The sequence below is a fragment of the Bos indicus genome, chromosome 13 (assembly GCF_029378745.1).
Source record: "Bos indicus isolate NIAB-ARS_2022 breed Sahiwal x Tharparkar chromosome 13, NIAB-ARS_B.indTharparkar_mat_pri_1.0, whole genome shotgun sequence".
Classification (NCBI taxonomy): domain Eukaryota; kingdom Metazoa; phylum Chordata; class Mammalia; order Artiodactyla; family Bovidae; genus Bos; species Bos indicus.
In genome coordinates this window covers 32,782,429-32,806,567 of record NC_091772.1, presented here as the reverse complement: position 1 = coordinate 32,806,567, position 24,139 = coordinate 32,782,429, and the positions used below count along the sequence as shown (strand labels likewise).

General features: G+C 38.8%; 1 protein-coding gene across 5 annotated transcripts in view; it reads right to left on the bottom strand.

Moving 5' to 3' along the window:
* CACNB2 (calcium voltage-gated channel auxiliary subunit beta 2) overlaps positions 1-24,139 on the bottom strand; it is a 428,234-nt gene that overhangs the window by 247,175 nt on the left and 156,920 nt on the right. Inside the window, exon 1 of one of the 5 annotated variants that reach the window (XM_070800901.1) lies at positions 1,641-2,854. The exons of the other annotated variants lie outside the window; for them this stretch is intronic. Coding sequence (XP_070657002.1) covers positions 1,641-1,721 — 81 coding nt within the window. The 5' untranslated portion in view covers positions 1,722-2,854. Of the gene's footprint in view, positions 1-1,640; positions 2,855-24,139 lie in introns of those variants that run through there. 5 annotated transcript variants of the gene reach the window in all.

Here is a 24,139-nt window from a genome sequence, read left to right as displayed (position 1 = left end):
CTGACTCTATGAGAAGAACTGCTTCTAAACTTCTAGCCAGGGACTTGAACTTTTAAAAAAATATTAGCATAATTGAGTCTGAAGGGAACCTAACCCAACAGTGGTCTAAGCTTTTGAAATGTTTCAAGTTTTGTCCTCCTGGCAGAAATACTCTGTTAAGCAGGCACTGCTTTGGGAGAATTAATCTTTTAGGAGGATTACGCAGATGAAGGAGGGGATATACTTCTGAAATTACTCCTTTCTTCGGTGTTTATGTACCAGGAGAAAGTGGCAGACGCCCCTATGGGCACTGGAATTAGCCATTGGAGCCATCTGAACAGAGAGGGAATGAAAACTCACTGGTCCTTGAGTTTTCTCTCTTGATTATACTGTGAAGGGGGGCAAGGATAAGGATAAAAAAGCCACAAAAGCAATAATATCAAGATAAGAAATATTCATTTTTAATTGGGATATTACAGTTGCTTTACAATATTGTGTTAATTTCTAGTGTACAATGAGTGAATCCACTATACGTATATTAATTTTTAATAATGAATAACCTGGAAAAGTTTGTAAACTTTTGGAGATAATTTTGGGAGCTGTGTTTTAAACTAAGACACATGTCTTTGTTAAATATTCTAAAGAATATCCATAATAGAAAAAAATCATAATCACTGTTTTCAGACCAATTGTACTATGTCATAAAATGTAAAAAAAAAAAAAAAAACCCAATTAGTGAATTTCAAGTTAAGGTACTACAAATGATTTTTTAACCAAAAAGATGGAATCCTTTCTTTTTCTGAGTTAAGCAAACTGTAATCATAATCAGATATGTCAAATTCTGTGACAAGTATGGTTGGGTTGTAGGTGTGAGCAGCAGCTAAAACACTGGTGTAAGAGACACAGTTCATCTGTGAGAACTTGTGAAGTAGAGTAGAAGGGAGAGTAGAAGGGAATCCATTTGTTAATTTTAATGCATCAAGCTCAGGAAATCGGACAGCCAGGGAACTATAGTCATTCTTTTTTAGAAGTTTTCAGACTATTCTCATTATTTTGAGCTCAATCTAGTTTATATTTTTGGTAGGAAACTAATTTGAAACAACATTAAGGAGTCAAATTTGATTAGGATTAACATACTGTTATTCCTGGAATGTTAACCTTTCACTATATATGTACATTATGGATTAACAGAAATTAGTCAGAATGAAATTGAGAAATACGTATTTCTATCTTGTTTCTAACACAAAAGGAACAATTTCCCCCAATACTGTAAACTCTACATGTGCTACCTTTAAAATTTGACTTAATGCCCCTCCATAATATTGACACTCTCTTTATCGAACCTAAAGAATTCTGGGATTAAAAACATCTTAAAATCATAAATTTGGATTCATAAATTTTAAGTTCTGGGTGTAGATGCGACTATGAGGCAACTTAAAAATGCCAAAACAAGTAAAGAGTTTATGTCCTATAGTTTATATTTTAGCAAGTACACCATCAAGCTTTTGCCAAAGGCTGTCTAACATGTAGAAAGATCTTCCTGTGATTTTCTAAGGCAAATACTTTCTCCCAAACACGAAACCCCTAGATGTCTTTTAAGTTCTCAAAGTATTTCTGTTTTAGATATATTTTGAAGAGAGAGGAAATCATCGTCTACTTACCCAAGAGACATTTTTACCCTTAGGTGTCTTTAGCATGGCAACATGCAGGGCTGAGGTGGCCAACAGCAATTTCACCAACATGGACAATCCAGGGAAGTAGATTTCAAAAGTCTCTGTTACCCAAATGCAAAAAGTTCCCTGGTTTGCCAGACACAGATATCATAAGTAAAAATAAAGATCACCTTCAGGGAGCCCATTTTTCTTCTCAGGGCTAAGCATGTAAACACGCACATTACAGATCACTGCTCTAATTACCCAGTCTATGAAGGCAGGCGCTGCTGCATAAGGGTCTTCTCTATGTCCACAAAATGGACAAAATCCAGAGTGCAGTATCCCCTTAAAAAACACAACTTGATTCCAGGTGGAAACGCCCAAAAGCACAGAAGAATTCTTCCTTCGCTGCTAAAGTGCAACTCCCAAGGACTCCCCAAGAGTGAACAAAAGGTTGGCCGCGCTGGCTGACAGTTACTTAGCAAGAAAAAGAGGGAAAGCAAGTTGAATTTAGGAGACTTTGTAGGTTAGCTGCTGGCGGCATCCATTTTAAGAGGCGCCTGACTCCAGGGCTGCCCGGGAGGATAAAGAGAAAGCGGAGCTCAGTTTCAATAAATAATACATAGTCTCAGGTACAGTCTGTGCCTGGTGGGACCTTCTGCTCAGCCTCAGCCAGGAGAGATCGCTCTGCGCAGCCCGGAGCCTCCCTGTGCACCTGTTGTTGGTGAGGCGGCTCGGTGCGAGGCTGGTCTCCTAACGACCAGGAGCGTTTGTTTATAAGAGAAGAAAAAGAGAAGCCCCAAGAGGGGGGCAAATGAGAAGCCCCAGATGCAAGAGCAAGGCTGGAAATCAGTGCTGGTCCCCTCCCCTCGCTTCTGCGCCCTTGTGTCCCGTTTCTTTTTACCTCCTGTCAATCTAGATTAACTAAGCAGATCCAGGCTAAATTTTGCTACTACCAGTAGTGATTAGTTTGAGTTGGCGAAATCGGATTATACAGGCGGGCCTCTGCCTTCTCCCCCAGGCAAGCCACACCAAGCGACTGGAAAGCTGCTGTCCTCCTCACCGGACTGGAACATTCTGGAAGGTTCTGCCAGGGGAACTAGCTCACAGGAGAAAAGTTGGCTACCTGAGGCTGCTCAGATACAAACAGAGCAGGGTGAAACCAGCCATTTCACTCTGTACTTTGGTTTTCTTCCAAATTCTAATGTTCTCTCTGATGGAAAGTTAAATTAGTACAGGAAAAAAAAAAAGCGTAGCATTTTTCCATTTCATCAAAAATTTTATTCCTGATGCTAGATTTCTAATTTTTTTTAAAAATAGTTAAGCTACAAAGGTTTACTCTATAGCACAGGCAACTATAGTCAATATATTGTAATAATCTATAATGGAAAATAATTTCAAAAACAACATATGTGTATATGTATAACTGAATCGCCTTGCTGTGCACCTGAAACATTTTAAGCATACCTCAGTAAAATATATATATTTAGAAAAAAATACTTTATTCCTGGCAGGGTAACTACCTTGATGGAGAGATGGAGGTCATGGGAGTCCATGGAAGGGGCTTTGCTGGAAGTCACTTTTCTTGAGCATCTATTATATGCAGGAATGGCATGAAGGAATTTATATAGTCTCATGCCAAATAATCCTGGAAATAAGTGTATTACTTTAAAGAGGAAGAAATTAAGATTTAGAGATGTTAAATCCCTTTCCACAAAGATATGTTGAGCCGAAGCAACACTGTTTAAATTCCTCTCTCTGTGAAATCAAATGGCATCTGGATTTTTTCCTCTGGATCTTTTCCAATATATTATTCTATATATTTTAGAATTAAAATGTTTCTTCCTCCCAGTTTTATCGAGATATAATTGGGATACAACACTGAAGAAGTTTTAAGACATACAGCATAGTGATTTAACTTACATATACCATGAAATGATGCCCACAGTGACTTTAGTGGACACCCATCGTCTCACATAGATACAAAATTAAAGAAATAGAAAAAAAGTTTTTCCTTGTAAAGAAAACTCAAGGGAAACGAAAGCAAAAGTAAACTCTGTGTATGCATGTGTATTCTAAGGACCATATGTTGCTCTTAAGTGTCTAAGAATTCTCTGGAATTATGGTTCTTACTCATTTTGAAAATAACGATGCTATAGGGCTCCTCATAAGAAATACTTTGGGTCAAATTTTTGTAAAGTACAAAATAGCTCAAGTGGGTCTATACAGTTACCCACACAAATATCAGTGTAGCAAGCCAAGGGCCTGCCTGGGACTCTGTGCTAGACCTTCAATAGGTATGTCAATAATAATTGCTGACATTTATTGAAAACGTGCTAAGTATGTTATCTTTTTGATCTTACTCAAAACAACTACCTTATGAAGTGGATTTCAAATGATTTTGGTTGAGTTAGTATAAATCAATAACAAATTTTTAAAAACTCTGATTTCCAATTAAAATGATAGATATGAGCTAAAAAATCTCCCCCATTTAAAATCTGAAGAAAAATTAAAACAGACACAGGAGTAGAGATACAAGTATTTTTTAGATGAAAATTTTCCCTGCAAGTCTGTGTGTGTGTGTGTAAATCTCATTTGTCTTATGATGCTAGAACTCCTTAAGGACTTAGTACAGGTCTACTATATTTTTTCTCTTCAGGGAAATGGTACTCATGGTTGCTCAATAGCTGTTGTTGACTAATTAGTTGCTGTTCCATTATGAATTTTAAAATGGTCCTTTGAATATAATGTTCTGTTACAATTTTTTTTTTACAATACAATACTATCAAGAAAGAGATAAAGCAATGTGAAACTTAGTGTTTTGACTAAAACATAAATGCTGCTGCTGCTGCTAAGTCACTTCAGTCGTGTCCGACTCTGTGCGACCCCATAGATGGCTGCCCACCAGGCTCTGCCATCCCTGGGATTCTCCAGGCAAGAACACTGGAGTGGGTTGCCATTTCCTTCTCCAGTGCATGAAAGTGAAAAGTGAAAGTGAAGTCGCTCAGTCGTGTCTGACTCTTCGCAACCCCATGGACTGCAGCCTACCAGGCTCCTCCGTGCGTGGGATTTTCCAGGCAAGAGTGCTGGGGTGGGTTGCCATTGCCTTCTCCAAACATAAATGCTAGGGATTACTATTTAGATGTGTGTTTTTCGAGTTTATATTTCCTAAAACTCATAAAGGGATGTTCAGCACAAGTTGAGTGTTGGAGAAGGAAGTTGTAGAAAAGTAAGACCAGACCATGTAACTCCAGACATTTAATTTCAGATCCAACTAGAAATATTTGATTTCAAACTACAACTAACCTTTTGTTCTTTTGCATCGTCATGGTCTGATGTTGTTATGGGTTGAATTATATTTCCCTAAAAAGATATGGTTAGGTTCTACCCGCCCCCCAAACTTCACAATATGACCTTATTTGAGAATAAGGTCTTTACAGAGGTAATCAAGTTAAAACATGGTCATTAGGGTAGGCCCTAATCCAAAATGACTGCTGTCCTTACAGAAAAGGGAAATTTGAACATAGAGATAGACATGCATGGAGGGAAGATGATGGATGATGTGCAGGAAGAAGACAGTCATGTGACTGAAGCAATGCATCTCCAAGCCAAAAACGCTAGCAAACACCAAAGACTAAAAGACGCAAAGAGTCTTCTTCGGAACCATCAGAGAAAGCATGGCCTGCAGATATGTGGATTTCAAACTTGTAGGTTCTAGAACTATGAGTCCATATATTTCTTACTGTTTTAAAATGCCCAGGTTTTGGCACTTACAGAAGGCCTAGCAAACTAATGTTGATGTCAATTCAATAATCCTTCCTTTTTTTTTTCTTTTCAGTGACTCTCTGGAGTGTTCCAAGCTTCATTTATTAATTTCCCTACAAAACCCTAAAGGTAAGAATGTCAGAATATTTAAAACTTGAATTTTAAAGTATACCTATATTATTTTACCCAGTTGACTTCAATTTTCACTTAATTTGTAGATTATCTACACATTTCACATAGTAAGTCTCCTTAACCTACGGTCCTTAGATCCCAAGGAGCCTATGAGTAGAATTAGGAAGTTCAACACCTTGAATGGAAAAATTAACATCTTATTTTCAATAATAAACTTCAGACAAAAATTTGGCATTTCTTTCAATTACGAATGTCAGCAAAAAACCATAGTAGTGGTGGCAGTACCTCTGACGCCAGCAATAGAAATCACAGATATTTTCATATCAGATTATAATTACTCCAGATATCTGGAAGTATGTCTATCTTCTAGTTTATAATATACATGCTGAGTTATTTAGGGGAAACCTGCAATTTGCTTTGTAATTTACACCAACATGTGTAAAAACATTAGGATGTTTTGATGATGCAAGGCTGGCTGGCTGGTTAGATAGACATGTGATAAAACAAGTATATTAAATGTTAATGGGAGAATCTAGAGAGAGTACATAAGTATTCTCAGTAGAATCATCACTATTATTATTTAATATGTAAAAATAAGTCATATTACCATATTAAAGATTTGGTTTTTAATATATTTTGAAAAGTATATCATTATATGATTAGTTTCCCTTGTAATTCTACAAATTTCATATTACACACTTGAAAGTACTGTTACAAGAAATAATTCTTAGGGATTTACCAGACTACAAAAGGGTCCAAGGCACACTCAAGGATTTCATCTATTTAGCCAACAGGCTATGAGAAGGTGTTGTCATCACTTAGACCACCCTAATTATCAGAAAAATGCAAGTCAAAATTACAAGTAGAACTACCATATGATCCAGAAATCCTACTCCGGGGCATATATCCAGATAAAACTATAATTCAAAATAGATAGATGCATCCCAGTACTCATTGGAGCACTATACACAATGGCCAAGACATGGAAGCAACCTAAATGTCCGCTGACAGATGAATGGATAAAGACGACGTGCTACACACACAATGGAGTATTATTCAGCCATTTAAAAGAATGAAATAATGCCACTGCAGCAACATGGATGGACCTGAAGATTATCATCCTAAGTGAAAGTCAGACAAAGACAAATATCATATGATATCACTTCTATGTGAAATCTTTAAAAAATGATACAACTGAACTTTTTCACAAAACAGATTCACAGACTTAAATGAACTCATGGTTATCAAAGGGGAAAGATGGGGGGAGGGATAAACTGGGAATTGGGATTAACACATACATACTCTCATATTTAAAATAGATAACCAGTGAGGCCCTACTGTATAGCACAGGCAACTCTGCTCAGTATACTGTAATCACCAAAACAGGAATTGAATCTCTTTGCTGTACACTTGAATCTTACCCAACATTATTAATCAACTATACTCCAATATAAAATAAAAATTAAAAGAAAATGAGAATGAGGTATCACCTCACACCAGTCAGAATGACCATCATTAAAAAATCTATAAATAATAAATACTGAAAAGGATGTGGAGAAAAGAAAACACTCTTACATTGTTGATGGGAATGTAATTGGTGCTTCCACTACGGAAAACAATATGGAAGTTCCTCAAAAAACTAGTAGTAAAGTTGCCACATGATCCAGCAATCCCACTCCTGGGTATATATCCAGACAAAGCTACAGTTCAAAAGACACATGCCCTGCTATGTTCACTATTTACAATAGCCAAGAAAGGGAAACAACTTAACATCCATTGACAGATGAATGGAAAAAGAAGATGTGGTTCATGTATACAGTGGAATACTGCTGCTGCTAAGTCGCTTCAGTCGTGTCCGACTCTGTGTGACCCCAGAGATGACAGCCCACCAGGCTCCCCCGTCCCTGGGATTCTCCAGGCAAGAACACTGGAGTGGGTTGCCATTTCCTTCTCCAATGCGTGAAAGTGAAAATCGAAAGTGCAGTCGCTCAGTCGTGTCCGACTCTTACTGACCCCATGGACTGCAGCCTACCAGGCTCCTCCGTCCATGGGATTTTCCAGGCAAGAGTATTGGAGTGGGGTGCCATTGCCTTCTCCACAGTGGAATGCTACCCAGCCATAAAAAAAGAATGAAACAATGCCATTTGCAGTGCCATTAATGAACCCAGAGATTTTTATATCAAGTAAGTCAGAAAGAGAAGGACAAACACCACATGACATTGCTCACCCGCAGAATCTAAAATATGACACAAACGCACATATCTACGAAACAGAAACACACTCACAGACACAGAGAACAGACTTGGGGAGTGCCAAGGGGAAGGTGAAGTGAGGGAGGGGTGAACTGGGAGTTTGGGGTTAGCAGATGCAAACTGTTATATATAGAATGGATAAACACAGGGAGTTATATTCAATATGCTGTGGAGTGGAGCTCCACTCTTTTCCATTCATAATGGAAAAGAATATGAAAAAATTATATGTATAACTGAGTCACTTTGCTATATAGCAGAAATTAACACAATGCTGCAAATCAACTACATTTCAATGAAAAAACAATTTCATCTGTAAAAGTATCAGGAGGAAACTGATAAACAACATTACTCCACAAAGCTATTTCAACAACATTACTCCACAAAGGAAAAAAGAAAAGCATGTCTTTAAACTGTCTTATAACAACCATGTGCTCAAGTAAAATTCTGATATCTGATAAATAATTGATTTATAATCTGTGCTAGGTAACTACTGATGTTACATACAATATTCCAAAACTTAATGGCTTAAGTAACAATTAATTAATATTCTCTCTCAAGGTTCTGTGGGGTCATTGGGCTCAGCGGAGGGGTTTCCATTTGGGGACTCCAATGCGGTTATGGTTGGATGGTTGCTGAGGCTGAGTCATCTGAAGGCTTGACTGGGGTGGACATCCCAGATGGCTTACTCATATGCCTAGCAGATGACACTGGCCATCTGTTGGGACCTCAGCTGGGGCCGGTGACCACAGCAAAACGTGTGACCTCTGCATGTGGCTACAGTGTCTCCTGGCATGCCATGTAGGTTCCAAGAGACAGTGTCCCATGACAAAGCATTCCAAGATACCCCAGGGGGAGATGCAAAGGTTCTTTCTTGACCTTAAAAATCACACAGCATTACTTAAATCATAGTTTACTTGTCAGGACTGAGTCACAGGACCAGTCCAGATTCAGAGGGAAAGGACAGTACAAGGGTGTGAGTACTGGCCACGTGGCTCTTGTGGAGGGCAGAGGGGCACCTGTAGACACCAGCTACAACACATCCCAAACCACCACACACAGCTGGGTGAGGACCTGGGCATGTAAACCTGGATTTGATGGGATTTCTGCTAGTCATGCTTATCCGTGTCTCCAACATAGCTAATTATCTAGCTAATTATTTCTCAAAGAGTCCCAAATGAATTCCTTTCCTGGTGAATTTCTTATTTTGGCCCTGGGTGGTAAAAATGGGGCCAAATATGTGATTTAGTACTCCCTAGTTCTCCATTATCTCTAAAATTCAATCATTCTCATTTAATTCCTTCAGTAAGAGAGATCTTTCTTGAAAACAAGAGATTAGTGGGGCTTTTTTTTTAAGTCTTTGTACCCTTTCCATTTCAAAGATCAAGCATACTGCCAAGAACACAGAAGTGCCCTCAAAATGATCAAGCAATTTTCATCATCAGTAAATTAAGATGTTCAAAGGTCTCGTGGCCTTTGGAAGCTTTGGAGGAATACAATAGAAGTAATTATCAATATGAACTCACAACCCATCTCAATTCCCATGCCAACTCTCCTGGATTAATTTCTAGGGAGAGAATGGGAGAAGTTTTTATTTCTTGTCATGGCTTAGCATTTTCCTTTCAGGCATATGTTTGCAATAAAGGATTTGAGTTTTATTGTGCCCAACCAGGTATATCCCATAGATGGAAGATACTCCAGCAGATGAATCTCTTAACTGACCTTTTAGTAGAATTTTAATGAGCAGAAACAGATAAACTGTGTTTAACAAGTTAGACCTGTGTGTTAACAAGTTAGACTAAAGAAAAAAATGCTTAAAAATAAATTCCTGGTCCAGTTAATACAGGTCTTTCAGGGTCTGTACTTCCCCAAAGATTCCTGCTAAGAATTCTACAAAACATGATCTCATTGAGTTAATGAGTCTTCTTAATAACCTATATGACAGGGACTGTTACCCTTTTCATTTACAGGAAATTACAAATGACCACTGGAGCACCCAAATCTGACCTTGTATGGTCTGATGCCAACATCTGTCTGGTTGGTTGGTCCATCTTTCTGTTACAATAAGAACAGCTGACCAGTACTGCCACCCACTGAGATCTGAGACAGATTTGTTGTATCCCATTCTCTTAACCCACCTCTGATTTTAGCCATGGCTGCCATTTACTCTGAGTCCTACTTCAAGCCCAAGCCAGGCAACTTCCCACTCTACTCAACTCATCAATTCTACCAACATCTGCTCAGTCCACCAGCCTGCCCAGAAGTTGGGGGTGGGGACTCACTGCCTCTAGAGTCAGCTGAATGAACAGAGGACAGGAGCTGGTGAACACATGTTCCTGACTGCCATCAGCCTGAGAGTGACAATTCTGGGAGGTTTTGGTACAGTTCTCAGGGAAGCTGGTGGAATCTAGTCCCCTTTGCCCACAACCTTGATAATGATCTGTAAAAATGTTCTTAAATTTATTTTTGGCTGCACTGGGTCTTCGCTGCTGCCTACAGGCTTCAGTAGTTGCAGAGTGTGGGCTTAGCTGCTCCACAGCATGTGGGATCTTCCGTGACCAGGGATGGAACCTTTGTTCCCTTCATTAGCAGGTAGATTATTAACCATTGGATCACCAGGGAAGGCTGATAATGACCTTTAATATTGGTTTTCCTCATTCCTTATCTCCCAGAGACCACCAGCCCAATAGATTGCGTACACTGAATCCTTGTCTCAGACTCTGCTTTGGGGAAACAAGATATGTTATTACATGTATCCACTGGAATTAGTGGAGAGAATGGAACAGAAGTTCCAAATCTGTGAGTGTTTCTTCAGTGAATTCACTAAGTGAGCCCCTCCTGAAAGAGGTTTTTGGAGATGACTGAGTAGCTGTAGCTTTCACATACAGGCCCTTTAGTAATCTTATTAGACAGTGATCCCCTTGAGAGTAAGTGCTTTGACTTTCAGAGTCATTTCTCACATTGCACCCCAGTGGCTGCCTGGCATTTAATAGATGCTCAGTTAGCACAGGCTGACAAGTAAGTGGTTCTCCCTCTTGAAAGTATTACCACTTTATGTCCTATTCTGTTAAAAATGCAAGCAGTATCTTCTGTAGCATATCCTCCATAGGCAGTTTTCTCTTATTAAGCAGTGCTTTTTCCTAAACTCCAGCTACCCAACACTGATGAGTATTACTTCATAAGGACACATCTACCATCTAACAATCAGACTCAAGCATGGCAGAAAGAGCTAAGACTTGGAGTCAGACCAGGGTTGAATTCCGACACCTGCATTTACAAAATATGGAAACTAGCACAAAGTAATTAACTATATTGGACCTGTGTCCTTATCCACAAAGACTCCAGTTATACCAACGCCACAGAGTTTTTGTGAGCGTTTTATGAAATTACGTGTAAAGCATGTTGAATAGTGTAAAGCACACAATGGTTCAGTGCCCGAGATCTACCTGCTCCAGGGTTCTTGCTTGGTTTTCATGATGTATTTATTGTGTGATCAATATATAAAGCTGTTTGAGTCTTAGATTTCTCTATTGTAAAGGAAGGCTAATATTAATAACTTTCATATCTACCTAATGTGGCCGAAGCCAACATCAAATAAAATCATGCATGTGAAAGTTACTTGAGATTTGCAAAAGTGATGACAGGCAATGGAGGAAGTGGGGGTGACGCTGCCATACACAGCAGTACAGTCTGTGCACTGCACAAAGGCCCTTCAAAATTAATAACTGACTCAATCATTCAACATAAACCTGAGTCTATTCAAAACAAATCTATGTGTACACATGTTTTTTGAGTGAGGCCAGTTAGCAATATATATATTTACTTTTAATTATGTTGAATACTATAATGAATAAATTTATGGACTACTGAAACATACAAGTTATAAAAACTTGGCTCTGATGATTTGAAACAGCTGTCAGAATTGTTTTGTTTAGCTCAAGTCAGGGCTTTTAGTATCACACCAAGGACTTTGAAGAGCTCTGTATTTAGTTTAGATCAATCTGAGTGTTTTTTCCAATGTTTAATTTTTAATTAAATAGGAAATTTTGTCACTTACAAATAGATACCCAACTATTGCATAAGAATCTCAGTTGCATTCATATTTTGTATATCTGGGAAAAAATCATTTGGAAAGGCAATAAAAGCCAACCAGAATTATGATATTTTTACCATTTATTTATTTATCCCAGCATGTTCTAAGCATATTTTTGTGCCATTGGCCATGTCTTTCCAATCTGAATATTACTAGTAAGTTGCCTAACATTCTGTCAATAGGTCATGAGACTTATGAAAAATTGGTCGTCCTGTGATGACTTATCGGCTAAATCCTGACCTTTTGTGGATGACAAATTCTTCAAGGGCAAGAACCATATTCATCATTTTAATATATACTACTATGACATATTATATACAAAAAATGTTGGCTGAAATGATAATACAAGTGTCTGCCAAGTGAACTTCAAAGACACATCCCAGCAGAGCATGCCGCAGAGAGGGCAAGGAAATGACAAATGTCATAAGACAATGACTTTTCAAGCAAGGGGCTAACCACAGCTTCCTGCCCCCTTGAAGGGCCTCATCAATAATGTTGTGTCATTCAGTAATAGTTGCAAAGCCATTTTCTTGCTCTTTCTGACTAAACAATGGAGAGAAGGGAAGAAGTGGCAATTAGGAAGAGTCAGGGAGGGGCTGTCTGAACTTCTTCCAGGAAGAACAGAACTGTTTGTTTGTACCAGCCCTGGGACAGCTTTCAAAAACACAGCTAAGGCCATTCAGATTTCATTAATTTGGCCAACCAACTCAGTTAAAACGTCCTCAATAAGAAAAAAGGTGAAGGAATGGCTACAGTGAGAATTCATGAGCTTTGCAAGCATCCTCCATTTTAACCCAAATTTAACAGAAAAATTTTTAATTAAGAATTTCCAGAAGCAATTAACCCAAAATATGTTGTGAAAAGCAGAGTGACTATCTTTGGCTACCTTAACCATTTTCTATCCTTTATTATAAATGCAATTCCATTTAAGTAAACCATGACTGGGGACTTCCCTGGTGGCCCAGCGGTTAAGATTTCACCTTCCACTGCAGGGTCCTTGTGAATTTGATCCCTGGTCGGGGCGTTAAGATCCCACATGCCTCGCAGCCAAAAAAAACCGAAATAGTTTTTTAAAAAAGCAAACAATATTGTAACAAATTCAATAAAGACTTTTAAAATGGTCCACATTAAAAAATCTTAAAAATAAATAAACCATGTTTTATGAGTAAAAATAAAAGAAGCTAGGATCACCCTCTTTATATTTCTTTTCTCCCTTCTGCCAACAGCCACCATTGCTCAGACTTTTATCCTCTTACTACGTCATCTTGAGAATATCTGAGAGTGTGGTCCTCCCGACTTTCCCCATCTGAATCCAACTGTCTAAGCTGCCAAAAGTGTCTTCAAGCTTGAGTGCCTCTGTTCACATCAGGGTAAATTTACAATGGATAAGATAGCTTCTTATTTCTTCCCACATCAAGTCGTAATCCAAATCCTGCCTCTCTTTGGTTGCATGTGTAGCACTTCTATGATTAGGCTTGAAATTAATCTAAGCAGTGACTGTCATATTAAGAACAATCATTTCCTTCTAATTAGATATGTGAATACACAAATCTTTACATTTGCCAGAAAATATCTATTTCTGAACAGGACTCAGGCTACGCACTTAGATCCAGGATTTGCGCCAAAACTTATGCATAAATAGCCACATTATAACTGGTTATAGGAAACTGGTTCCCAGACAAATGCCCACAGAAGATCTGTCTAAATGAGGATAACAGTTTGGGGATTCAAAAACAGTAAGATTTTTTTCATTGGAAGAGATGTTGTTTTAGTCTATGTTATATACTATTAGTGTCATACACTATTAATCACTATAATTATATAATACAATGCAAATTATATGAGTACTATAATTATATATGTACACTATTAATTACTATAAATACTATTAATATAAATTCCTTGAGGAAAGGGATTATTTGATTTATCTTTATGTGCCCCATAAATAACAGAATCTGGTAGGTGCTAGGCACTAGATAAATATTGAACAAATGAATAAACCTAAACATAAAGCTAAAAATTAAATGTTTAATTTTATAGTGCATGAGATACCACACTTTAATTATCACCTGTTTTATGAACTGCTATATATACATTTCATCTCTCCCTTATATAATACATCCTTATGTAAGTTTATGCTAAGATTTGGCATTCACTCTTGTCTCCTCGGTTGATTATGTTTTTTCCTTGCTTTGTTTGGTTGAAAAGGGCAGAGATCACTAAAGCCCCTGCTGTGCCCCCAAGAGGTGGGGTCTTGATTAAAGGATACATATTTGTAGGAACTCAGAAAAGCTGAACAATGGGCAGAGATCACTAAAGCCCCGACCATGCCCCCAAGAGGTGGGGTCTTGATTAAAGGATACATATTTGTAGGAACTCAGAAAAGCTGAACAATCAGACTTTCAGAAAGGCTAGGAGCCATTTCACATCTTCAAACTCATGCCTCCAGACACACACACACACACACACACTTTTCATCACATAGCTTCTGTCTCCTTATATTACTGGGTTTACCAAAATGTTTGAGTTGTTCATGTTATGGAAAAACTCAAATGAACTTTTTGGCCAACCCAATACTTATACTCAAAATGTTGGCTTGGCCCTGAGTCCAAATGACTATGACTCTCATGCACAACAATTTTTCAGCTCTTGCTTCCAATGCTAACTGAATCTGTGTCTTCCCCACTCAAATTTCTAAGCCAAACTTTTATCTTGATCCAACACATTTTGGCTGCCCATTGGGGTGGGGTGGGAGAGAGTATAGTTCACGTGGGTCACAGAGGGCTGCCCTGTGGCAGGAACAATGAGTTCAGCAATTTCACAACATCAAAGGCTACAGGCTGGCAAGGATGTGATTGACATTTCTAATAAGCTGACATAATTATTCACTTCTTTATATTGTTCGTGACTTCCCTGGTGGTTCAGACGGTAAAGCATCTGCCTACAATGCGGGAGACCTACGTTCTATCCCTGAGTCGAGAAGATCCCCTGGAGAAGGAAATGGCAACCCACTCCAGCATTCTTGCCTAGAAAATCCCACAGACAGAGGAGCCTAGTAGGCTACAGACCATGGAGTTGCAAAGAGTTGGACATAACTGAGCAACTTCACTTTCACTGTCTTTCACTTTATATTGTTTATATCCGGTTCACTCTTTGCTTCTAAGATTAAGTTAATATGAAATTGTCTGAGTTCATTGTTTTTTTGCCCTAAGTATGCAACCATTCGAATATTTTATATGAATCTGAAAGTAATGCATGGAACAGTAATGTTCTGTATTTATGATTAGTTATTATTTGGAATGACTATGAAATATATTTTAAAACTCTGACTTAATGACACTTATGGAGGATTGGCCAGGAATGAAGAAAAGTTGAATCATAAGTTCTTGACTTAATCTGAACAAAGTCTCATACTCTGGTTGCAATTAAGTCCCATACTTTGAAATCAGAGAAATCAGTTCATATTACTACTAATAAAAGCTGATGGGGAAGCTTTACTCTGAAATTTAAAATCTTGAGTTTACTTGGGCTGCACAGCAATTTTTAGAAGCCATTAATAAAAACACTTGTTATGTTAGTCCAGGTTTTACAAAAAGCAGAGCCATTATTTAAAATAAATAACACTGAAAAACCATTCTTGCGTGGGAGAAGATGAACAGACTTTATTTTCCTCATGCAGCAATTCATTTACTATGAGAAATCTTCTCTCTGCATGCCCTTCCATCAGTTCCTAAGAGCTGATCTTCAAAAACACATGTCATATCTATTGCCTGATTGAGGCTAATCTCTCCCCTTCATGAAGAACTACTAGCATTAACAGGATAATGTTGGAAAATACATTCTGAAAGCTGGTGTTTAGATGGCACATCAGTACTTACATCTGACCCTTCAGAGCTCTAGCAGTTAACTATGACCTATACCCTGAAATCTAACCATAGATGAAACTGTACCAGTTCTAAATGAATGCCATTTTCTGTAGGTAGTAATGGAGCAGAGATGATAGAAAGAAATCCTCAGCGACTTAATGAGCACATAAAATGCCATGGAGAAGTGCCAGTCTCATCAAGGACTTAAAAAGGTAGAGTAAATATAAACTATCCAATCAACTCAGAAAAAAAGTCAAATTGTCATCTCATGTTTCATGAAGCTGTAAGGTAAACAGAACCCAAATCAGGGTCTTTTAAGAGTATTCTTTAATCTGATTATCCTGCCAATCATGGCTCAAGAGTCAAGTTCAATGGAAAAAAAAATAGTGCAATAAAGGAGCAGACAAGAAAAATCAGAGGAGTACCCTCCAGCAGTGATGGCTTTTCCCTTTGAAGTAGAGATTCATTTCAAAACTTTTAGTGCTTCTTGGGCTGTAGAAATAATAATTCTATTATTTTTAAATGGTAATGAGTACATTATAATCATAGTTCAGAAATGAAAGTTCTATGAAATTGGTTTTTTCAAGAGGGATTGATCAGAGTGCCTTAAAAGAATACATTTTTAAATCAGGATAATTTAACTGAAGTGGAGATCTGCCCTATAAAATAAAAAGTACACAGATTTCTCTTTTAGAATGTTTGTGATCCCAAAGGAAGAGAGGTCATGACTGGTGGAAGCTTTGACCTCTGCACCCACCTTCAGACAAAAATTAATAGGCAAACTTTGCTGAGAGTGCTCAAATACAAGATCACAAGTTCTAAGGTCTGTTTGTATTGCTGTCTTATTCAAATCTGCAGAGTAGAAATTTTTTTGTGTTGGTTTCTGCTGTACAACAAAGTGAATTGGCTATATGTACGTATATCCCCCGCTCTTGGAACTTCCTCCCCGCCATTCCACCCATCTAGGTCATCCCAGTGCACTGAGCTGAGCTCCCTGTGCTTTACAGCAGCTTCCCCCTAGCTACCTATTTTACACATGGTAGGGTGTGTATATCAGTCCTAACCTCCCAATTTATTCCATCTTTCCCTTGCCCACCCTGTGTCCACATGTCCAGTCTCTATGTCTGCGTCTCTATTCCTGCCCTGCAGAGAGGTTCATCTGTACCATTTTTCAAGATTCCGCATTTATGCATTAATCTTTCTTATTCCTTTACACTTTAGGGCGCCTCGCTCCCTTCTCTATTTTTTTAGAACTGAAATTTATTTTCATCAAAATAAATGGATAGGTAAATTTACTTCACCAATTTCCTTTTTAAGGAAAGCTGTCAGTGTGGCCCACCACACACCGTTGCCCATAGGATATCCTATTTCTTTCTGTGGCATCTACAATGATTTCACAATGAGAGGTCAGTAAAAATCCCAAAAAGAACTTTCTAGAAGTACGACATCCACATTATATCTCTCATGGTAGACATTTACCAGAACTGTGTCTGCTCAGATCCAACGGTTCCAGTAAGGTCAGTGATACACAAGGACAAACTAATGGCATGAACCAATCAAGCAATAAAAGCTGTACCTTAGAAGGAGATAATATGATATTTATGTTATTTATGTTAGCTCTTTTATTGATAGAGTCTTCAGTGTTAACTGATTCTATAAACTTCAATGGTAATTCAATATTATAATTCAATAAGTTGTCAATATTTATAGAATGTCTGAATAAAATCTTTACTGTCATTATTAGTTACTTAGATCAATTCAAATATTGGTCTTTACTCTTTTAAGTTAGTAACAAATTTAATAACAAAACCAGAGATGTACAGAAATAGACAATTACAGGCCTTTACTCTTGACAAGTTTTTATCAAGCACTGATTCTACTGGAAAGGCAATTCTGGATTTTTCCTACAAACTCCAGTTGCCATTAACTACCTGGTCCATAATCCCCGTTTATATAACTCAGAAACATCATCACTGCTAAGCTTGAAGATGTTCAAGCTTTACTTTCTAAGATTTAACCACAGGAAAGTGTGGTTCATTAAGAAAATCATGATCGTGTTCTTTGTATGTGTAAAGATCATCTGTGGTTTCTGCCATCTCGGATGTATTCTCTTTTCCAGAAACAAATAGAGTTTCCTTTGGAAATTCTCTTCCTCTATTGTATGCTGGCTTGACAGGAGTCTGTCAAGTTTTCCCCTATTTTGGCCTGAAAAGATCCTCTGTGGTCCTCTCCCCCAGGAATGTGAACCTTGACACAAGCCAACCTGAGATGAGTTTTACACTCGTCTCAGAAGAAGGGTCCAGCCATGATTTCCAACACTCCCATCCTGATTTTCAAATGTTCTTTGATTCTCTGAGCTCTCCTCAAACAATTCTGTGTACAGAAATCATACTGAGAGAAGATCAAAAATTAAATGAAGATGGTCCATCATGGAGATGCAGATTCTAAGGGTGTGGGATGGTTCCAAGGATCTGCATTTCTTGGACAAACAATAATTTGTCCAAGAATTCTTAGGCCAGTGATCAGAGAACACACTCAAAAACACCGCTGTAAATTGTCAATGAATTCTATGTTTAAATGAAAAAGAGGTGATTTCTGTCCTGTATCATTAAATTATCTTGTGCTGTGCTTAGTTGCTCAGTTATGTCTGACTCTTTGTCACCCCATGAATTGCAAGCCCACCAGGCTCCTCTGTCCATGGGGATTCTCCAAGAAAGAATACTGAAGTGGGTTGCCATGCCCTCCTCCAGGGGATCTTCCCAACCCAAAGAGCAAACCCAGGTCTCCCACATTGTAGGCAGATTCTTTACCATCTGAGCCACCAGAGAATTCTGACTTCCAGGCTCCTCTGTCCATGGAATTCTCCAGGCCAGAATACTGGAGTGGGAAGCCATTCCTTTTCCAGGGGCTCTTCCCAACCCAGGGATTGAACCCAGGTCTCCTGCATTGCAGGTGACTTCTTCATCATCTGAGCCACAAGGGAAGACCTTAATTATCCTAAGTACTCTTTATAAAGCTTTGGAAAGTGATGATTAATACGTAAAAAAGTGTGTTACCTTGAGAGAGAAGAGAAATTCTTGATCTTTTGATTGATTCTTTTTTTAAACTTCCCCTTTCCTGCCATCCTGCTCTCACCCCTTTCAATTGGAACCCTTGAAAATCATGAAGAAGCTTCTGTTCCTGATGAGAGTGTGTCCTATTAATCTTTGTAGAAAAAAGGTTTCGATCTGCTCCCTTTGAATGACTATCACTTTATTTCATAGTCTGGTATCTGCTCAAAAGAACAATCTGATTTTCCTGATAATGAAATGACCAATGAGAACTCAATGATTCATTTGGGGAAAAAGTGAGAGATAGAAACTCTAACATACTCAGGGCCTTAGAAACTCTGAGGCTTTGCTCAGAGTCCTTCATTCTGCATTGTTGTTTGGAAATCAGAGTGGGTTATATAAATTATTTATTCTCTTGGTGATGGAGAGGAGAATGGTGAATGCCTCACGACAAAACTACAAGGGAAAAAAAAAACCCAGTAAACAAAAATATGAAGCTGCTTCTGATTCAAACAGAAGAGAATTGGCTGTTGTGTCAAGGTAATACCAAGAAAGAACAAATAGAGGAGCCTAGCTCAATGGGAAGCAGATCTATTGAGCAGAAAGGTCATCTGGCAATAGAAGCCCTCTGAACCAACAGCACAAAAGGCTGCATCAGAGCACGGCTACCCGCCTGGGCTTCAGTGGGGGAAGGAGGATGGAGGCATTTCCTAAAATAGGTGCCCCCAAGTTATATATGGCAAAGACATCAGGTAACACATAGAACCTTTAATTCAAGGCTTCAAAAAACAATATGGTGGGTTTTTTATTTTTCAATGGCTGTGTTTAAAGACACTCTCACATTTTTAAAAATTTGCAATTGGAGGATAATTGCTTAACAATGTAGTGTTGGTTTCTGCCATACAATGTGAATCAGCTGTAAGTATACATATATCCCTTCCCTCTTGAGCAAATATTTTACAAAACATTTTTAAAAAACGTATTTACCTATTTGGTGAAAGGTGTTTGTTTTTTTTTCCTGGTCACAGAGCTTGCAGGATGTTAGCTCCCCGACCAGGGGTCAAACCTGTGCCCCCTGCAGTGGAAGCATGGAGTCCTAATAACCAGTGTTTTAAAATGAAGCTAGTTTGTAACATTTGGGTTAATCACAGACTGAATGGACATGAGTTTGAGCAGCTCAGGCAGATGGTGAGGGATAGGGAAGCCTGGATGCTGAAGTCCATGGGGGTAGCAAAAAGTCAGGCACAACTTAGCGACTGAACAACAACATCATTGAAATCAAACTCAGCTCTCTCCTATACTCAAGCAGGTCCTTGCTGTGGGCAAACAAGCTGATTCTTGCTTGAGATCATTTAAAGAAATAACCAGAATCTAACCTATATAATGAAAAGAGACCCAAAGAGTAAATGATTACATAGTTTCAAACTCTTGCAACAAAATTAATCTTCTGGTTTAGAGATAAAAAAGAGACAGAGGAACCCAACTTTATACATGATCAGAAAACTGTGTGTATATATGTGTACATCTACTTATACACATATACACATGTATATAATGCAATTTATGTAAATATAGAATTAAAATTGCATTATTATAATGACCATCAGAAAGAGAAGGGTGGTCATGGAAAAGTAAGAATTTGATCATATTTCTCTATTGATTTATTTATTCAATAAAAATGTCTTGAATGTTGGCCAAAGGCCAGGCATTCTTTCTGGACAATAGGGATGTGACACTGCAAAGGGAAAAAACAGAACATGAACTTCAGAGGTGGGTGTCAGACACATAAAGGACTGATTATGATCAGATAGAGTAAGTACTACTATTGAAAAAGAGCAAGGATGCCTGCCCTAGACTTGGGAGCAGACTCTATGAGAAGCAGAGGCCAAAGGTGGTGGGAAGTGAATGACATTAATGCTACTGGGACATTAGAGTGTGAAGATGCTAAGGGTTAAGGCCTAGGATACAAACAAAGGCTTGATCAAGGAGGGTCTTGTAATAGAACTACCATACGACCAAGCGATCCTACTTCTGGGCATATACCCAGAGAAAACCATAATTCAGAAAGATATGTGCAACTCAATGTTCATTGCAGCCCACTGTTTACAATAGCTAGGACATGGAAGAAATCTAGATGCCCATCAACAAATGAATGGATAAACAAGACGTGGTACATATATACAATGGAACATTAGTCAGCCATTAAAAAGGAATGGAATTGGGTCATTTGTAGAGATGTGTATAAACCTAGAGACTGTCAGAGTGAAGTCAGAAGGAGAAAAACAAATATTGTATATTAACATATATGTGGAATCTAGAAAAATGGTACAGATGAACTTAGTTGCAAAACAAAGACATACACAGATATAGAAAACAAATGTATGAATATCAAGCAGGGAAGGAGGGGTAGGATGAATTGGGAGATTGGGACAGACATAAATACACTATTGATACAATGTGAAAAATAGATAATGAATGAGAACCTACTCATAGCACAGGGAACTCTACTCCATGCTCTGAGGTCACCTAAATGGGAAGGCAATCCAAAAAAGAGGGGAGATATGTAAACATATGGCTGATCCACTTTGCTGTACAGCAGAAACTAACACAACACTGTAAAGCAACCATATGCCAAAAAAAATTAATTAAAAAAAGAAGGGCCTTGTATTATAACATGTTGCTTGGATTGTCCTGTTATTCCCAGAGAATGGAAATCCACTGAGGATTTTAAGCAAGGAAATAACATGCTTACTTTTGAGAAAAATCACAACGGTGACTGCAAGGTGGAGAAAGGAATGTTGAAGAATGAAGGCTAAGACATTGGGATGAGTCAGGAAGCTCCCACAGCAATGCGGGGGGAATAACTGGAGCCTAGACGAGGGTGTAGCTAGGTGGAGGAGAGAAGAGAACAGATTCCAGAGTGATTGAAAGGGATGACTGGATCTCAGAGGCAAGAGAAAGGACAATGACTCACATCTGGTTTGGACCACCGGGCGGATGACGATGCCTTTTAATCTGATCTGCATTGTGGAATTAGAGACGGGTTTTGGTGGGAGAGGGAAGAGAGAAGCAGAGATGAGGAAGACCAGAACAAAGGTGACTGAATTCCACCTTCATTGGCTGTGTCTGCAGTGTCTGCTGTTTCCGGATAAAGAAAAGAGGAGACTTTGGATGGTTCTGTGGGTCTGAAACTTGGAGGAAAGATCTGAGCTGGACATACTGATTTAGTGGCCATCAGCATAGACACAGAATAGTCCCAGCTATCATTTTTGCCATTTCTACTAAGGCACTTTTCTTTAGCTTTTCCTTCTTTTAACCCTTCCTCACATGTATGTTGGTATTCATCAGTTTCTCTAAGAATTGAAAACAGAGGTATGACCATGAAAACAAGTAACAGTATAAAAAGAAAATGAAAATCTAATCTGTATGGAAGAAGAAATAGGAGGAGATATATGGAAACAGGCAAACGAGGCATCACAGAAGTGAAGACAGAGATGGTTCAAGAGAGTCAGATGCGGCCAAAACCAATGGATCTGACTCTTGGCCCATTTTGACTGGAGGAAGATGATTCACCAGGCCAGCATAAATTAATGGAAATATTTTCTCAGATGATTTATGTTACTCTGCTCAGACCTTGTATATCCCTTCAGACCTTCTGTTACCTAGGAAATATTCTGACAATTAAGGCAATTCAGAGTGCATATGAATTCAAAAGGACTTGACCATTCTTCGAGAAACAGTTCTTAGCCTGCAAAGCAAAGTGTTTGAGCCCTCTCCCATTTTTGAGCACATCAACTACCCCCTCAGAAGACAGGCCTAAGAATCAGCCAAAACCTACCTTTCTTGTGTCAAAGTACTTGGAGTGCTTATGGAAATTTCTCAGCTAACAGATTCCTCCACTTCTGGATTATTTTCACTCCATGCATTTCAAGCAGACTGTTTTTTAATGGGCTAGGATAGGCGTTATATACATTATTTTATATCTTATAAGCCTTCCTGGAGGGAGATAAAGGATACAGGCATTTACCACATTCAATGTTTATTACAAAAAAAAAGTACTTGTTGTTAAAAGTCTAGCAACATAAACAGTAAAATCTCACCTGGTCCTTGATAAGCCCACTTCTGTGAGCCACCCACACATTGGTATAGCCTTCTTGGCCTCTTCTTAAATACTGCTGCTGCTGCTGCTGCTAAGTCGCTTCAGTCATGTCCGACTCTGTGCAACCCCATAGACAGCAGCCTACCAGGCTCCCCCGTCCCTGGGATTCTCCAGGCAATAACACTGGAGTGGGTTGCCATTTCCTTCTCCAGTGCATGAAAGTGAAAAGTGAAAATGAAGTCGCTCAGTCGTGTCCGACCCTCAGCAACCCCATGGACTACAGCCTTCCAGGCTCCTCCATCCATGGGATTTTCCAGGCAAGAGTACTGGAGTGGGGTACCATTTCCTTCTCCATCTTAAATACTATATAGACATAAACACAAACACCCAAAGAGACATAAACACAAATACCCATGTAGTCATAAACAAAAATATCACATAGACATAAATCAGATCAGTCGCTCAGTCATGGTCTGACTCTTTGCGACCCCATGAATCGCAGCACACCAGGCCTCCCTGTCCATCACCAACTCCCGAAGTTCACTCAGACTCACGTCCATTGAGTCAGTGATGCCATCCAGCCATCTCATCGTCTGTTGTCCCCATCTCCTCTTGCCCCCAATCCCTCCCAGCATCAGAGTCTTTTCCAATGAGTCAACTCTTCACATGAGGTGGCCAAAGTACTGGAGTTTCAGCTTTAGCATCATTCCTTCCAAAGAAATCCCAGGGCTGATCTCCTTCAGAATGGACTGGTTGGATCTCCTTGCAGTCCAAGGGACTCTCAAGAGTCTTCTCCAACACCACAGTTCAAAAGCATCAATTCTTCGGCGCTCAGCCTTCTTCACAGTCCAACTCTCACATCCATACATGACCATAGGAAAAACCATAGCCTTGACTAGACGGACCTTTGTTGGCAAAGTAATGTCTCTGCTTTTGAATATGCTATCTAGGTTGGTCATAACTTTCCTTCCAAGGAGTAAGCGTCTTTTAATTTCATGGCTGCAGTCACCATCTGCAGTGATTTTGGAGCCCCCAAAAATAAAGTCTGACACTGTTTTCACTGTTTCCCCATCTATTTCCCATGAAGTGATGGGACCGGATGCCATGATCTTCGTTTTCTGAATGTTGAGCTTTAAGCCAACTTTTTCACTCTCCACTTTCACTTTCATCAAGAAGCTTTTGAGTTCCTCTTCACTTTCTGCCATAAGGGTGGTGTCATCTGCATATCTGAGGTTATTGATATTTCTCCCGCCA